The sequence below is a fragment of the Chaetodon trifascialis genome, chromosome 18 (assembly GCF_039877785.1).
Source record: "Chaetodon trifascialis isolate fChaTrf1 chromosome 18, fChaTrf1.hap1, whole genome shotgun sequence".
Taxonomy (NCBI): Eukaryota; Metazoa; Chordata; class Actinopteri; order Chaetodontiformes; family Chaetodontidae; genus Chaetodon; species Chaetodon trifascialis.
In genome coordinates, this window is record NC_092073.1 from 19,724,275 (window position 1) to 19,742,712 (window position 18,438).

An 18,438-nucleotide genomic window follows, 5' to 3' on the forward strand; every position below is an offset into this window, starting at 1 on the left:
CAGCTCCTTTTCTGGTGCGCATTTGGGTCTTTTTTTTTGCACATATCCGGGCAAGGAACGCGGTTGAGGTGCAATGTTTTATTCCCATAAAATGAAAATGAAGCCCTCAGCTTTGCTAATTATTAAAAATACACATTTAAACAGCATCACAGCCTATTTTCCACGCGTTACAAAGTACAACACAGCAATCAAACACTGTCACGTCCTGCGCTGTTCTCTGATCGTTTATCGAGCAAACGGACCCTGAAGGCATCCAAAGGAGCCTGAAACACTTCTCTTCTGATTTATGAAAGCAATCGCCAACAACCATTTAAGACCCAAAAAAGACTGATTAAGATAATAATAACACCTTCATATTTGTGTGTGGAGTCACAGAAAGTCTCTGATTCTCCACAGAAGCCTTTTAGTGATTTTTGAGTTGTTTTAGTTTTAGATTGTCTGATCTATTTTTTATTATTTGTAATAACATTTTCATTAACATCTTTCTATATGATCCATCCGTTGTGTCTGTACCTGCTCATCCTCTGCAGCTCAACTCCAGTTGTTTCCTCCTTGCTGTCTGTGTTTTGTCTGGGTATTTTTTTAGGAGGCTTTTAGTGGCAGTGTGTGCAGTCAGCATGTCGCTGGGGATCCACTAACACCCCCTGTGGGGTTTTCTCCCCTTCAAAATGTCACACAAAGGTCAGAGGTTGAATCTCAAAGAAATGCTCAAGCCAAGACGGAAAAGAAGACTGCATGAAGAGGAATTTACACGAGCTGGTTTGATGTCAGGGTGACACAGCTGCTTCTGATATCTCAGACCTTTTTTTAAAACCACCAAAAACCTGCAAGAATCAAGTGTTTTCACTTGATTTGGAGTTTAATGCAGCATATTTTCACCTCCAAATGAGCTCATGTTGCATGCAGCAAAGAAGACAAATGAAACATTAGAAGGAATTTAATATATTTCATGTGTTTAAATGAACAAAACAGTGGAGACAGCAGAGATGAATGTACATTTCTTACAACATGACAAACACTGAAGCCGATGTTCCCAAGATATGTCAAAATGAAATGCAAAGACTTCAACTCCAGAATTTAAGTGGAAGAGGATGGCTTTTGTATTTACATGATCTATTTTATACAGCTCTGGTAGATGTTTACATCAAACACATCATTTAGCAAAGGAAACTGAAAATGCAGCGGCGTCTAGTTTACAAATCACATAAATAAAACCTTAATTTACAGCAAGTTATAAAGATGAAGCATTTTATTATTTACATTTACCCTCATCCTGTCTACGCTGCGTTTCCATTATTTAGACCGGTGGCTTAAAATAAATGCATGTTTTGAGTGTTTCTGCAGAAGCTGTGATGAATCAAATGCTCATATATGACAAAGCGTGGTACGCTGCCACACCAGGCTTCAGATCAGAGGAACGTCCGAGCGTTCAGTACTGTTTGATGAGCTTTCGTCTCTGGGAGGTCTTCCTCAGCAGGTGCCTGTAGTCGTACGGATTGTCCTCGGCCTGACTCTCTGTGGAGGGCATTCTGGGAACAGAGCGCCTGTGAACACAACACAGGAGGGAACAAATTCAACACAGAGATAGAAAAAGTGACAAAATAAAACAAAGCGAGGAAGGAGATGAGAAGATTAAAGCGGAGGGGAAAGATTTCATATTGTTTGTCATCTTTGGCGGCCATTCATCATGCGTGCGTGGGGCCGTCTGACGGCCGGCCAGCACTGGAAAACAGATGAAAGCAGGATGTGGATTTGTCAGCGTCTGCCTTTTGACCAACTGGAAGACGAAATGCAGGTGTGGCATTCTTGGAAAAATGAAAGTACCTCATGGTTCAGATGTAACAGGCTAAGCAGCTCAGATTCATCCACAACTGTTGACGGGATGTTTGAGGTCCTTCCCTCTCAGCTGCATTAAACCCTGTATCCATCATTTAGCAGCAGCGTTGTGTAATCCATCTGCAGGCTTTAATTTGAGGCGTCCTCAATTAATATTTTGAAATTAAAACTCCAAACATAATTTTCTCTTCAAGGCAAATTAATTTCCTGTAATGTTAACAGGATTATTATGGGGATATCTCTGTCTGTGCCATCATCTAAATGCATTAAAGGGTTTGCTTTTAGCACCGTATTTGGCATTAGAGTCAGTATAAAAACATACCCAACCCATTTCATCGATTTAGTGAACAAAACAATTGAACTGTGCAGCCTAACTTAAAGTGTAGTTTGTAGTTCAGCAGCACTGTTTCCCTGCAGGAAGTTCAAGTGTTCTTTACCATCAGTGCAGAAAAAGAGAAAAAGGATGTAAAGACAAATACCAAGTACAAAGTCCATACAAGTGAGAAACACTGAGAAATTCATGCATATCCAAGGCACATACAAACACGGAGCTTTAGAAAAATAAAGCTCTGAATAGTTGCTGATTTCTGGACCAACTTACTGAGACATTCATCAGCTTGTTCCAGGACATTTTGACAGGATTTATCAACATATTCTCACTCCCATCACATCACATACAGATGCTTGGTCAGGATCCCATCGCGTCACTTTTGAGGGCCTGGTCTTAACCCATCCAGCAAGCCCAACCCTCGACGAACATTTCTTAAATACATGGTGAAAAATGATGCTCAAGAGGTGCCCGGTGCCTTAAAAAGTGATGCCGAGGAGTCCTGACCAAGCGTCCCTCTGTGAAGAGCTGGGACTGAGAATGAGTTGGCATTTATTGCTAGTGTGCAGAAATCGATGTGTCTTTCAAATGAAGGACATACTTTAAAGGACGTACCTGTTGTCACCGGCAGGTTTGGGAGGCTCTGGTTCAGTGACGGCCCTCCCTCTGGTCTGTCTGCCGGCAGCAGCTGGTCTCTGCTCCGCCGACTGCCTCCTGTCCGTGGACCGCCTCCTCTCCGCAGACCTCCTCCTGTCAGGTGTGAGCGACGTGGCCTCTGTGGAGATGCAGGGTTCAGACCTGCTGGTGCACAGTTCCCGGTAGTACTGGTCATCTACATCCAGCAGCTTTCCTGGACTGGAGCACAGACAGAAGGACGTTAGCAGGACAGACGTCAGGCCTCATTGCTTATGCTGACTGTTTACGTCCAGTCCAGTGACCCCAAACCAGACAGCGGTCATAGCGCAAGACATCTGGTGCCAAATCAAGTATCTCTTCTCAAATATGTTTGATTTTCTTCCATGTGCTCATGCAAGTAGAATACTAAGAATGTCCAGATAAAGCAACAAATGTAGAGGCCAGTTCAGCCTTAACATACACTGACAAACCCAAAACAGGAACATAATTGGAGCTCTGGAGACAAGAAAGCCTTAAAAAAAAAGGCTGTATTTCAGCTTTTGTCAACTTCTTACAGCACCGGAAACAAAGAGGCCTAATACAAACTCCTCCCACAGACTCCTCCTATTGGCAGATGAGTGCAATCAAGACCTGATAGTTCACAGGTGTGTCCTCTCTCACAGAGCCTAAAACTGGATACAATATATCCCAAAATGTTAAGATGTGAAATAAGAACAGATTTTAGCTCAAACTCTCAGAGGTTGCACAAGTTTTTAACTTCTTTCCACACTGTGAAAATAATAAAACTAAAACTCCTGCAATCAGCACCTTACTTAAATAAGTATTATCAGCAAAATGCACTTAGAGTATGAAAAGTGAAAGAACTCACTGTGCAGTGAAACGTTCCTTGTCCGTGTTTTACTGTTATATCTGATGTTACTGCATTTTTTGGATTTTATTGCTGCAGATGTTCAAGGCTGAGCTCATTTTAACTACTTTATTTACTTTTCAAAGAGTTTATTTCACTGAACAATTAGAAATATTTTCACGACCTGTAAAAGAACATTTCATTCTTCAGTTATCTGAAAAATTCTACATCAAAATGACCACATTTGGAAATACGTGACTTTCACTGGGCAGAAAGGGTAGAAAAGCTGTAATCTGAAAAGCAAAGATGGAGTAAAAAGTGGAGTATTCGCCTCTCAGATGTAGAGCAGTAGAAGTATAAAGCTCCATAAAATGGAAATACACAAAGTACAGATATCTTAAATTTGTGTTTGAGTAAATGTACTCAGTTACATTCCACCACTGCAGGATGGAAAGATAATCATGAAGCTCAAGTGTCTGATCCCCAGACTGCAGCCTCCCCTTCAGCTGCAGCGACGCTGGCGTGAAGCTGAAGCTACGATCTGACCTCCATATGAACAGAAGCGAGAGAAAGAGAATATCCATGCGCACATCAATACGTCTCACACGTTATTAACATACGCTGCCGACCGCGATTGGAAATCACTGTCTTCATGGCCACAGCGCTTCAGCATCAGTTGACAGGAGCGTCACAGCAGACATGATCTGACAGTGGGATGAGTTTGAGTCCGGCGCTGACCTTATAATCACGGACGCACAATCGTCCCACTGATGAATCATGATGAATCTGCTGTTCTGAGGCTGAAATGAAAATGTCCTCTTGATTGTAATTACAGCATCTCCCTGTTCTCCGGACCACTGATGTGAGAGGAGCAGCAGCACGAGGAGAAAACCTGGACGACATCGTCCTCTTCAGGAGAATATTAAGTTTATACGTTCAGATCTGGATTAAGACTGGAAACAATCTACCAAGTCATATTGAAGTTAAGTAAAGCCTGGCGGCTAAAGTGGCTAAAGCTAATCATTTTATAGTTACATCACAAGTTTCTGACCATAACAAGCCATGCTGTGATGCTGTGATACACAAGCTGAATATGTACTCAGAGATGTAGCTTTCAGAATGGCTGCTTTTGCTCCCTGAAGTAGCCTGGTCCCAAACACCTAACTAGGCTGGTCCCTAACATAGACTGTGTAAATAGTTGACAGAGCTTCTGGGTCTAAAAAGTGAAGCCAACGCAGAAGTGCCTTAAACCTGCATTCTTTCTAATGGCCAGTAGGCGGTGACTCGACTAGTTGCAAAAAGAAGTCTGACTCTATGTAAGCTTATGGGAAAATGATCAGGAGAGAGGCTTAGCAAAGCGTATCCTCCTCAGCTCCAATCTCTCATCCTAATACGGTCACTTATGGCTCCGAAAAACATGCTAGCAATGGCCGTGATGCCAAACTCGAGGCTTCAAAATTGGGTTTTTTCTCTTGGTCCCAAATAGCTAACTGTTAGCAATGCCAGCAGCCAGTTGATTATGTAGCACTGTAGGCCTGTTTTTATTGGGCACTGCATTAGCTCCTGCATGTTAGCATGCTGACGTTAGCATTTAGCTCAAAGCAGCACAGCCTCACAGAACCGCTGCAGCATCATGTTAAACTCTTAGATTCTTGGCAGAGCTTTTGTTTTGAGATCTGGTTCAGCCACCAGGAGACCAGTTCAGCCCTAATAGCTGATCCCGGGTTGGTTCAGGGGCTGGTTCATCCCTGGTTCGCTGCTGATGCTAACTACCTAATTTTTCCTCCTTTTATCTTCAACTAACTGCCACACTAATGGCATAAACATCAGGATGGAAAAGATGAAACATTTTATGAACTGGCAATAGACTGAATCACTGTTATGTCACATATCGAGATAGAGATTACACAATAGATCATTGCTTTAATATTGGCAATAAAATGTAGATATCTGTGGTTCGCTATCATTGTTTCTGATCAGCTCTGCCTCTCTGTTCTCCCTTTGCATGTCTTTACTCCCATTTACTATCATCACCTCTGTCTTCTCTTCAGTTTCCACTCCTCTTACCACCCACGCTCGCTCATCTCCCATCCTCCTCTGCTGTCAGCTTTAGCCACAGACGCTATCTTTCCTGCTGACCTTCTCATCCTTAATGATGCATGTAAACTGCTCCTGTCCATCGCTGGCTTTATTTATCTGCTAACAAATTATTACCCTTGATGTTTAGCACTGTGTCGCACTGTTTGTGTGTGCGTGCGTGTACATCAAGATGTTTGTGTGTGTGTGTCCTCAGACTGCTGTGATAAAGTACCCTGGCCCCTTCTTGTACAGCCAGCCCTATCGGCCTATCTTCACCCCCTCGCTCTGGGCGGTACGCTCACCTTGTGGCCTCTACGACACATGCATATGCATGAACACACACAACCACACACACTCACCGCTCATCTTTCTTTAGAAAAGTATCTGATCTTGCAGGTAAATTTAGCAACGTATATGAGACATCTTATGTATTTCGATGCCTAACATTAAATTTCATATATTTAGCGACTGAAAGATGAGGCTGATTAACTTCACTGGGGATGTGTGTAATACTGCAGATCATTAAACTTGGACCCAGACGCTGTCCTTATGTCGGCACTGGGCTACAGTCATTACTCTGGACCCGGTGTGCTAAGCAAGCTGGCAGCACGCCACTCTCTTAAAACAGTAGTGATAGGTTGTTAAAGTGAGGTTGAAATACTTACTCCTCTTTCCTGGGCTTGCGTTTATCATCCTGGACAGACCTCTGAGTGGAGAGAGACAGGACAGATTACGACATGTCAGTCAAACACTGCGAATCTCTGTGTTCAGGTAAAGAAAAAGAAAGTGGTTTCAGAACTTTGGTTCCCAACCTTTTGGCTTGTAAACCCTCAATATAAAGCAAAAAAGGCTCTTTGGCCCATTACGTTGCATCTGATTTCAAGTTGTGACCAGTTAGCCGAAGAGTTATATTAGCCATGTTAGCGGTATGGATGGAAATGTAGGTCTGATGGTTGGTCCACCACTTTGGTCCAGACTGAAAAGTACTGAATGGATTGCCTCCAGATGAATGCTAATAATTCAGTACTAACTTTTGATGGCAACCTTTCCACTCCCGCCATCAGGTCAGTTTTTTTAATCATCCAGTACTTTGGTTTGTGACCAAATATCTGTGAAACTGATGACGTCTGATCCCTTTAATGAATATTAGCATGCTAAAATAAGATGGTAAACATCAGCATATTAGCATTGTCACTGTGAGCATGTTAGCATGCTAGTGTTAGCATTTAGATTAAATCTTAGCTTGGCTGAGTACAACCTCACAGAGCTGCTAGCATGACTGCAGACTCTTGTCGTCTGCTTGCTTCTGGATTTTCAGTTTATAAAATTTCAGCTTTGAGCTCCGATAATTAGCAGAAAAAGCAAAGATAAAATTACCATTATTTTGCTGTGCAGATACTTCCTGTTTACCTTCTCATGACCTCTCAGCACTGGGGGGTTGTGACCCCGGGTTGGCAACCAGTGTTTATGAGGATGTTTCCACTTTTCAATGAATGGAAGTAATGTCTATTTTCAAGATTTTCACTGAATTTTGCTCCAATACGTGTGATCAAATGATCAAGCTATGATTTGGTCAATCATGTTTTAAAACTACAGCACCTAAACAAACCTTTTTCTTTGTTTCCTACTCTATCAAATGTTGAGTGTCTGGTCTTTGTTATTAATCGATTAAACTATTGATTGAATTCTTTATACTGTATCTACCACAACAGTACTGACAGCATCGTAAACAAACCTGAAGTGCAGTAACTTGGCGCTGAGCTATTGTTCGCTGGAATTGTGAAAGATTACAAATAATTACATAGATGTACGCTGGAAACTTTGGGGAACATGTGTAGTTACAGAGTACTACAGGCATAGAAAACTGCCAATCAATAGCTAACAGCTGGGGAAGCAGTTACAGTGTCACATGGCAGCAGACAGCAAAGCTTTGTGGTGGCATGTGTCTGAAATCTCTTTCTGTGACTTACATGAATCAGATTGTAATAGGTGGAGTCCTCTGGTGTGTTGAGGGTCTTTGGCTGCTGGGTCCTGCGGGGGGTCCGCGACAGCCTCTTGTCAGCTGAAAAGTAGAAAGACAACGATGACTGATCTATCTGTTCCAAGATCAACAACGGAGAAGAGCACATGAATGGACACTGAAACTTTGAATACAAAAAGCATTCGAAGCGGCTGATTTGAAAGGTTATTGATTCATTTCAATGTATTACTTAATACTGACTCATACTGGGAACTCTGGGATACATGGACGTGCATTAAACCTCACAGGCACCACAGGGGGTTTCTCTTAAAAAATTTCATCTTAGAGAAAAGTGAAGGTGGTGCTGATGTTTGCAGAAAAGTGCGACCTTAACATGGTGTGAAGTGGGTTTATTTGTACTATGATGGGATTCAGAAGAGTTTGGACAAAAGTGAGCATAAACGTAAAGATCTATTTCTGTGATCGCACCCACTTAAACAGCCCAGAGCTTTGCCTGTCACTAAAACTACACCCTCACAATCAAACGGCTGGTCGAGTGTGATCTGACACCACGCTGACTTTTGCTGTACTCTGCTGTGCTTATTGAACCTCCCTCCATACATACTGCAGTTTGACCCTAAGGCCTTTGGCTACTTTGAATTTTCCAACGAGGATTACGTGAATCAACCTTCGACACAAACAAAGCGTCCTATAACTCTGCGACGATCCATGTTTGATTCCACAGTATCGAACATGATCGCAGAGGTGTGCTTGTGACCGTCTGTGCAGAACAGCTTCCAAACTGTAGCGGACGTGTTGCAGTATATCACATTTGTCTTGACTGATATGCCGTTACAATATTCCTCTTTGGGCATGTGATATTGCAATTATTAACATATTACAACGACCTTTGCTTGTTGCTCATTATTTATCACCGTTCATGTGAGGGGAAAGCACACGGCGTAGAACAATCCATCATGTGCCGAAGCTCTCAGGTGAAGGAGGTGAAAAGTTTCTAATATTATTGAACAACTCCATCTAAAGGTCAGTCTGTATTGCACAAACGAGTTAAGCCAATTTCACACACCCTCTTATTAATTCCAGCCATAATTGTTGGGAACGCTTGCTCACATGACGTGATTAGCATTTGATGACCTTTCCCATGAAGAACAATGTGACTGGCGTGCCTCTGCTTTCATTGTGTGTGTCACAAATTGTTCTGATCAAGTTTATTATGCTAAAGGAATTTATGGGGACGGCTTCGGAGTGTCGGTGGAGAAATGACCCGGTGTGGCTGAGAAGCATAATTTTACAGGGAGTTGCATTAGCCTTTGGAAATAACACAGATAATTCATTCTGCTTTACCTCAGGCAACGTGCTGTGCTGAAGAGAAGTAAAGGGCAAACATGCCTGGATTAAAGGAACGCTGCTCGACTGGAAACTCTGCGCGGAGTAATAAATGTGTGCGATGTTTGTAGGAACTTCATCCAAATAAAATCAGATAGAAGCGGATCTAAAAGCGCACCTGCGACGGCGTTGAAGGAAACAGTTTGACATTTTAGGAAACAAGCTCATTCGCTTCCTTGACAAGAACTCGATGAGATCAATATCATGTCTCACGTCTGCACGGTAAATGTGAAGCTAGAGCAAGCAGCCTGTTAGCTTAGCTTAGCAGAAACGGGCAAACAGCTGGCCAGGCTCCACTTAAAGTTAAAGATCTGCAGCTCATTAATTAACATATTAAGTAATTCTTTAATGCTGATATTGGACGATTCTGCAAAGCCCTGAAATCTTGCTTCATGTAGGAAGCACGAATTTCTGCATTGCCACTGAACTTGGTGTTGGATGCAGTTAACTAGTCCAATATGAACATAATTCCTCAGCATGTCGAGCTTCTTCTATGAGTTTTTAGTGCAAATTATGCTAAAAAACTAATAAAAATGCTGAGAATCTGACAGATATGACTTCAGTGCACATGCCACTGAAAAGGACTGGAAGGATATCGTCAGTCAAGTATTTTGTCTTCTTTGCCACCAAAGATCAAATGAATGGCAGAATAATCATGACGCAAGCCCCGGAAAGGTAATCACTGGTAATACTGCGTAATTATCACATTATTTTCTCAAGACACCCGAACCCACGACGGCTCCGCTTTGCAAAGACGACAAACATTCAACTCTCTGTCTCCCCCCCACTCGCCGCCCTGAAAGCAATTACAGCTATCACCTGTGCAAATCAAATTTTATTTCTGATGACACATTGGGTAGAGAAGCACTTCCTGTTTTGGCACTTGACTTTCCCAGGTGTCCTGATCTAATCGAGCCTCACGGCTGAAATAAAATCTCTCTCTTTTTACTCGAACAGTGTGGAAATAGCCGGCGGAGGCCCACACTTGGAAATGCCGAACAACTCCTCCTACAGACCTTTTTATATTTGCAATCAAGGCTCGAATGTCTTTTAAGTGTAGCAGGAAATGACAGTTTCACTTTCACTTGAGTGAATATGAACTCCATTTAGCTGCGTGTCAGTGAAGGATAACCTCAGTGCAGCTGAATCAAGAAAGCCTTTATGAAGGATGGATGTACCAAAAGAACAGATAAATCTCCTCAGACAGGCAGCGTGTCTGTCTTAACTATCTGATGGTTCGGGGCTCCAACAGCAGAACCAGAAACACACATTAACCTTGGGTCAATCCGTGCCGACGTTGCGCACTAGATGTACGGCTTCATAATCTCTATTTCGCTGAGCCGATCTCAATTATCTTACTTGATTGGTGATTCTGGGGAGCGTAGCCATTGATTGCTTTCCCTCGCACAAACATGCCATTGTTCTCGGGGTTTGATTGATGGGCCTGGATGATCTCGCTCAACTTCTGCTGCAGGGCCACAAAGTCCTGAGAAGTCTTTGAGATCTGTTGACAAAAACAATACATGAGCGGGAAGAAGGATGAGTTGGAGAGGCGATAAAATGCGTTTGGTGGTGTTACCTGTTTGGAGAAGCTCTCCAGCTGTGCAGCTTCTGTCTGCGCTGCTTTCTTATTGGCCCTCAGGTTCTTCCTGTCCTTGTACCCTCTGAAGTTGCTCTGGATCTTCACTGCAGCCTGCTCTTCCTCCAGTCTTTCTTTTTCTGCGTCTGTCTCCTCTTTACGCTCTATCACCACATCATTAACATCCAGGACCTCCTCCTGGGCCTCCTCTTGAGGTCCCTCTTCTGCATCATTTGCAGCTTCTGCCTTTGCTTTTTGCTGCATTTCTCTCTCTGCTTTCAGTTTCTTTCGATCCCGATGGCCCCTGAAGTTACTCTGAAGGACAGTGGCGGCTTTTTCCTCCTCCAGTCCCGGGTTCTCGGAGGTGCCCGGCTGGGATTGTGGCACTGATTCCTCTGTGTGCGCCACCTGTTCTTCTTCTATTGGGGGTCCTGGTGTAACTTCTTTTTCCTTCTTCCTCTTCTTAGGGATCTTTCCTTCCTCCTCGAGCCGCTTGCGCTCCTTGTGGCCACGGAAGTTGCTCTGAAGCACCACAGCTGCTTTGGTCTCATCCTGGTCTTCTAGCTTGATATTAACTGAAGACACATCGGCTGCATCAAGAGCTTCTGTTGGTTTTTCTTTTTCTGTCTCCTCGCTGCAAGTTTGAACTTCCGGCCCCTCTTCCTCACCTGTGGGGCTGCTTACTGTGGGCACTTCCTCTTCACCAGTAGGACTTTTGGCTTTCTGTTTCTTGGCTGGGATCTTGCCTTCCTCCTGCAACCTCTTCCTCTCTTTGTGGCCTCTGAAGTTGCTCTGGAGGACAGTAGCAGCCTTGGTTTCTTCTTCTACGCTGACAACCTCTTCCCCTGCAGCCTTTTCTTGTCCATTCTCTTCCTTCGTGTCCTCCTTCTGTCCCTCTTTTCCAGCGTCTACTGCTGGTGCGTCCACAATCACCGCTTCATCTAACACTTCTGTGTGTTCATCGTCTTCTGGCACCTGTGTGTGATCGCTGTCATCGTTCTCCTCTGCTTCATACGTACTTTCTTCATCGTCGTCAATCTCCTCCTGCTCATCAGCTGTCTTTTTCCCTTCCTCTTCTTTGCTGGGAGGCTCTTGCTCACTTTCTTGCTCCACCACCACACTCGACGGTAACTCTAATTCAGCCCCAGCCATCGTCTTTTTCTTCTCCTTAAACTTTTTTCTCTCTTTGTAGCCCCTGTAGTTGCTCTGGAGAACCACGGCAGCCTTCGTTTCATCTTCCGTGTTCTTCGTTTCGCTGTCGGGAGCAGGGGAGTTTTCATCATTAGTGATCTCTTCTGGTTCAGGAGTCTTTTCCTCTTTTTCCTTCAGGGCTGTCTCTTGTTTTTCTTTCTCTTTGGCATCCCTACAAACAAAATGGGAACATCTTTGTCAAAAACAAACCTTTTTTTCATTGCTACATTTTGTACATTTCCTCTCTGATACCGTTTTCTTTTGAAGCTTTTCCTCTCTTTGTGCCCTCTGTAGCGGGCCTGAATCTTGGTTGCAGCTCTGTTCTTCTCATCTACCAACTCCCTGTATTTCTTCTTTGCAAGATAGCCCCTGCAAACTGAACAAGATGAAAAGAGAAGCCAATGTAATGCTCACAAAGCTTCGATTGTGTTGGATAACTGATTCCATCTCAGATTGTTCTTACCAGCCTGAAACTGGATGATGAAGGCCTCAAATTTTGCTTTGCTTTTGTCATCAGCCACCCTCTTCCGAGCTTTGTGACCTCTGTAAGCTGGAGAGTTCAAATCAAAAATCAAAGCAGGCATAGAAAGTATGAGAAGAACTGCTTGATGACTTGTTCATTTTGCAGTAGCTGTACAGAGTTTACGAACCCGACTGCAGCACCAGAGCGCTCTGTTCTCGCTCTTTTAACACCCGCCGGTATCGCTTGGCTCCCAGCCAGCCTCGGACGTAAGCCTGCAGCAGAACGATCCGCTGCGTGGCCTGCTGCACCATCAGGTTCAGATGTTCAACGTGGTAGTACTTGAGGAACACCTGAGAGCAGAGACACACTCACTCACCACCGTATCACATCTATTTTACCTGACCAGCATCAGCTACGGAGCCACTTGCATCAGTACAGCAAAATCTGTGCAACTACTACATCCTACCTCCTGCAAGAAAGCACCTGAAAAGAGTTTTTCAAGAGAAAAGAGTTCACACGTTCTACAAGAAACTGGCAGAGTGTGAATTAATTAGATGCAGTCTTGGTTTGCATGTTTGAGACTGTGTAATCAGAGCTCACATGGGGTTCATTTTATTGTCAGTGCTATTGGGAAACCATTGCACACAGTATGTGAATGGCATTTCTGTTTTGTCCTTTCCAGTGATACACCTTCCTGCGCTAAACTCAGCCTCAGTGTCTTGCTCAGTGACACGTAAAGTGAGAATTCGGGGGTTGAATCCAGGTCTTGTTGCTCAATGACATGCTAACACTCACTACCAGGAAACTGCTACTATAGCAAAGGTTGCAAAGAGGGTTTTTATGGTGTCAAAAGACATGCTGCTACTCCAAATACCATGCACAGAGTGTGTGAGTGTGAAACATAATTTGCATGCACCAGTGCAAATGAGTTCTGACACTCTTAATTAGCTTCTCATTTTTAGCCAATGCTAACTGTCAGTGTAGCCGGTTAAAATGAAAAGGTCATATCAGATCTCACTAACTAATGCTAACTCCTATGCTAACAGGCCAAAACGAGAGCTTGCTGTTGTCGAGCGAGCAGACACTGATTGTGTCACGTCCATTCCAGGAGTCATATTAGATCAATAAAATAAGCCGATCAATTACTTCCAAGTCAGCTCAGCCCTGCTGCTTCAGTCCCTTTAAACTAATGTAGAGCCCATTAACAGCATCTCCACTGACCTTAGTCTTCCCCATTGCCCAGTTCTCCAGCTTGGCCTTCTCCAGTATCGCAGCACATGTTTCTTGAGTCACAGCCGGCTCCTCATGTGCATGGAAAGCCAAGATGTAGTACCTGTAACAGACAGTGTAATCAGCTGGACACTCCCACAGGGGCCAACACACACCAGAGGCTGATTTTCACTTGATAAAACATCACGTCCTCCTGGTGTGAAGTGAGCAGCCTGCTGACCTCTTTATGAAGTTAGCAAACAGGATGCGGTGAGAGTAGCCCTGCCGTCTGATCTTGGCCGTCTCCAGAACTCCGGTGTATCGCAGCTGAACCAGGACCTTCTCCCGGTCAAACTTGTTGGCTTGGCGATCGTTGTTTGGTTTGATGCAGCGAACAAAGTGCGGCTGTCCTGCCACCATCTTGGACAGCAGGTCCATCAGAGAGTACTAGAAAGAGTATGTGAAGAGTGAAGGGAGGTTTTTTGTACAATTTTGGGAAGAGAAAGAGAGAAAATCTTACTCTGAAGTAGGAGGCCACTGTCTGTGTTCTCATGTTGGTGGTTTCTCTCGGGTGGTAAGGTGTGTCTCCAGGGTCGCCCGGCTGGACAAACAGACAGAAAGCTGGTCAAAATCACAGAAAATCATGGCGCACTGTATGTGTCTACATAACACTTTATGAGATGCAAGGGAACATTTTAGCACAACGCACATTAGGCGAGGATGAAATGAGGACGCTGACCTAACTGTGCCAACTGAAGCACACCTGCAGGTGCTTCACGTCTTTAAAATTATAAAAGTATTTCCATCACAGCTTTTCGGTACACTAGGTTTTTATCTTCCTTTGAAAAATCACCGTTTGCATTTGCACCGTGTCATGAAGCGGCACAGCAAGCAAGCTTTTTTTTTCAGGGGTGAGCTTTAATTCCCGAGATGGCTGCAAAAGAGATGCATAAAATGGATAAACACACACAAATAAAGTGCCAAATCAGGAGTACGGTCTGCATAAATACGACTCATCCAAAGCTGTTACCTCCAAAAATCATGCAAATTCAAAATGAAACCTATATGCTGAAAAACTGCTATAATTAACTACATGCTAACAAAATTACTACTAATAATAACACTGAACATCAATATATATGTAGGAAAATTACAAACACAAGCGCGTTAACCTGGATCCTGCAGATATTTTTGTAACATTTAAACAAGCTCTGCATCTACGCCTGAGCACTATTACACAGGAGGAAACAGTTTAAAGCGAGCCATCAGCCTGATACTGTTTGTAGCATTTCAAACGCTCATTGCGCCTCTTAAGAGCGAAGCCTTTGATGAGCTTTTTGTCTAACATATGCAGATGAATGGAAATAGATTCAAGAACTCATCAAACACAGTTCATTTAAATGTAGCTACTGTCAGTTGCTTTTAGGTGAGCAAATTGCCTGCAGCCTTGCATCCAGCAGGCACTGCAATCGTGTACACACACAATTTGAAGAAAGTCACTAAAGTAAGGCACGTAATTAAAGAAAAAAATTAAGTTCTTATTTGGCCATTGGCGACTGAAGGAGACTGATTATTGAATGCTTTGAATGCAAAATTGAATACTTTCATTAGCTTTTTTTTTTTTTTTTGACTCACTGCGCAAGTGATTTAACTCAAGCTAGTTATCAGCGTGAGGCATGGTGCTACAAACTACAGCAATGAGGAGGAAGGCCAGGCTTTAACAGAGCACATGTGTCTACATACACGCGACTTACTGATGATTTGTTTGTGCTCTGAGCGTCCTACAGAGGTTGCGCACAGCAGTTTGCTTTGCATAAACTGCAAAAATATATTCACATCTACGCAGGATATAGCTGCCACTGACTCTAAATGCAAGCCACTACATTTTAGGGGATCTAGAGTGAGTAAGAGTGTCCACACTGCTAAAATAATACTCAACACAAACTACATGGAAATATGTTGATTACCTCACTGAAAGAAAAAGAACTGTATAAGGTTAGGACTCCCATCTTTTAGGATAGAAATGCAGACAGAGAGAGAAGAGGAGGACAAAAAGGAGACAAAAAAGGTAAGAAGCTATAATTACAGCAAGAAAAAGAGTAAAAATTAAGAACAGTGTTGAGACACGAGAGGCTGGTTTGTAATTCAAGAGCGTTTTTGTGGCTCTGCTTGTGAGAATGAGAAAAAAACAGACTGAGCAACTTTCCAGGGGAAGTTCTTGATGCAGAAGATAACGCAGCGATAATGCAGACAGGGCTGTAAGTACCTTGGCGAAGGTGATGGTGCGTGTCGGGGTCCGCGGGCTGCGCATTGTGTTTATGCCTTTACCCTTGGTGTGGGCAAGGTTGCCTGTGAAATAAACAAAGGGAGGATGAGAGTCGGTTAACACAAGCCGCCCCCGCTCACCGGGGGAGAGTTAGTCATACATGTGGGAATCATGCGCAGGAACACGGCTGTAATTTCAGCAGCTGGGGTAAATTAAAGAGCTTATTTTTAGCAGAAAACTGATAGAAGTCTGGAAACAGGCTCAAAAAGCGGATGCAGGATGAGTCCTTCCTTCTGCGTGACTTACTTTTGATTAGGAGTGAAATGGCAACGCTCATACCACAGCTTTAAGAGTACTTTAAGAGTTTATGTGATTATGTGATTATTGGCTTTGTGATTCGATTTTGACAGAGCTGGCAGCCTGCTCTGCCAGCACAGGTTACTCTCGCTGCCAAGGCCAGCTTATTACAACAAAAGCCTGGCAGACAAGAGAGGAAAGTCTGCTTAAAATAGGCAACAATAGCCTGTTGTTTTACAGCAAGTTTGCATTCAGTGCTGCTTCTAATTGAAAGGTGGACTGAGCAAACATCCAATAACAGCCCTGTTATTTTTCTTCCTCTTTTCTCTGCGGAAACTTTTTGTGCTTCATGCGAGAGGAGCTTCTTTCCTCCGTCCTTCAACTAACTCCAATGTGACCCCAATTTTAGACACTCAGAGCAATGTGGTGTGGTGTAAAGAGCTAAAAAGTCCATGCAGGGAGGAGGTCAAAGAGGACACATGAGCAAAAAGACTGTGTTCACGTCCAGTTTGAACCCAAAGTTGACTTATTTTAACTTATGTGCATAAGTGAACGCAGGTAACAGACTTATCTTAACTTATAAACATATTTATTTTAACTCAAACTGAGACCTTTTCCTTAACCTAACCAAGAATTTTTGGTACTGAAACCAAACAAAACTGTTGACCACGTGTTAGAAAAGCTTTCTGCAGCCCACAGAGAAAAACACTGGACTGGGAAGGCGGACGGGTCGTCCCCCCTGACCTGTTTTGGTGAGGGGATGGGTCACCAGCTTGCGAGTGAGCTCGTTTTCTGACGACCTCAGCAGAAGGACGATGTCGGCTGGTAGCGTGTCCCTGTTCTTGGCCAAGAAGCCGGCAGCGTTGTAAATCACCTGCGAGTTTAGCAGAGAGGGAGAATACTCGTGCGAAGGCCAGCACACATCAAGTTGCTTCAGTTTAAAATTAAACTTCTATGCACGTAATCTTATAATCAAACTTACCTTTCCAGCATAGTGGTGAATACCAAAGCCAAGGTCAACCCTCTTTGGTCTCCAGAAGCTTTTGGTCTTGAGGTTATCGTCAAATTTCTCTAAAATGTCCAAGAATACGTTAGTTAATTATCCTCAAATGCTGAAGCTAATATAGTATATTATACCTTAAATCAACCCTAACCCTAACCCTAACCCTAACAGTTTAAAGATACGTTCACTGCTCCACAAACCACTTGTTCTCATTTGTTTCCACGGGGCTGGTCAGTAAACATTAAAGGCCGTGGGGGGAACACATCATGCTGATGGGCTAATGGTCTGATAAAGGCTGTAAACAGTGAATTCAGCCACTGACCTACGAGGGTCTGGTCGGTGGCCTGTGGGAAGCGACTCTCCTCATCCAGAAGCGAGAGCATCCCCATGGGCTTCTGTAGGAAGAGGTCCAGGAGGGGCCGGTTGTCCTCATACTCGATCATCCGAGCGTCCACCTCCTCATTCAGGTACTCATCCTGTGCAGAAATAGAGTGAATATAATAATGGCTTTCTTTTTACAGGGCGATCTCCAGGCTGTACACTTCCTATTTCATCGTGGCCTTGAATCCTCTCAGTCTGTGGAAATACTGTTTAGCAGAAACACGAGTTCCTAATGTATTCATTCCCATCTCTGTTTGTTTGTTGTTGTCTCCTATTATCGGACAAATAAACGGTCCTCTCGGGCTAAACCAGCTCCACCAAGGGCAGAAATGTGACGTGACTTCAGGAAGAGCGGCTGGTTGTTCAGCCAAAAGACTGAAATGTTTGCATTCATCTGGCATTAGTTATCCAGACGGCTGCAATGACAGACCAGAGCCGTGAAGTCAGGCGCTGTTTGTCTGCTCTGTGCACTTTGTTGGCCGTTATCGTCACGAGTAATGAGATTTTTTTTTTTAGCTTTGTGCTATAATATCAGGTTTAACTTTAAATCCATTTTTATCCTAACCACAGCTTTATCTTTTAAATGCATTGCCTGAATGTTCAGAAAGTTTACAATAAGAGTGACACATTAAAGATAAACTGGACATCAGCCAACTAAAAACAACCCCCCACCCCAACTTTGGATAAATGTGGTCCTGGGGGGCAAAGTGAGCAAAGACCTGCACTTTATACTCAGATCACATCAGGCTGACTGACTCGCAGAGCTGCTAGCATGACTCAGCAACACTACAGGAGACTTCTATTCTGAGAAGAAAAGGACAAAACGGGAACAAACAACATCGAGTCGGCGTGTTTATTCTAGCGTGACCTGCACACTGCGAAGCAAACGAGCCACATCAGGAACTCTGCAGGGATGCAGACATATTGGGTCAATATGTAAACACATACATGCATGG

The 18,438-nt window shown here is 43.6% G+C and overlaps 1 protein-coding gene across 3 annotated transcripts in view; it reads right to left on the bottom strand.

Moving 5' to 3' along the window:
• Positions 1–921: 921 nt before the first annotated feature.
• The window catches only part of myo3a (myosin IIIA), a 48,959-nt gene continuing 31,442 nt past the window's right edge, over positions 922–18,438 (bottom strand). For 2 of the 3 annotated variants that reach the window (XM_070986178.1, XM_070986177.1), the window contains 16 exons: positions 17,424–17,577; positions 17,081–17,169; positions 16,843–16,972; positions 15,802–15,884; positions 14,056–14,136; positions 13,777–13,982; positions 13,548–13,659; positions 12,514–12,676; positions 12,327–12,413; positions 12,116–12,239; positions 10,673–12,035; positions 10,453–10,597; positions 7,697–7,788; positions 6,392–6,432; positions 2,780–3,019; positions 927–1,544 (listed from right to left, as the gene is read on the bottom strand). In XM_070986178.1, the coding sequence (XP_070842279.1) occupies positions 1,430–1,544; positions 2,780–3,019; positions 6,392–6,432; positions 7,697–7,788; positions 10,453–10,597; positions 10,673–12,035; positions 12,116–12,239; positions 12,327–12,413; positions 12,514–12,676; positions 13,548–13,659; positions 13,777–13,982; positions 14,056–14,136; positions 15,802–15,884; positions 16,843–16,972; positions 17,081–17,169; positions 17,424–17,577 (3,225 nt within the window). In that variant the 3' untranslated portion in view covers positions 927–1,429. Of the gene's footprint in view, positions 1,545–2,779; positions 3,020–6,391; positions 6,433–7,696; positions 7,789–10,452; positions 10,598–10,672; positions 12,036–12,115; positions 12,240–12,326; positions 12,414–12,513; positions 12,677–13,547; positions 13,660–13,776; positions 13,983–14,055; positions 14,137–14,388; positions 14,470–15,502; positions 15,545–15,801; positions 15,885–16,842; positions 16,973–17,080; positions 17,170–17,423; positions 17,578–18,438 lie in introns of all 3 variants that reach the window. The other variant, XM_070986179.1, reaches the window with a different exon arrangement.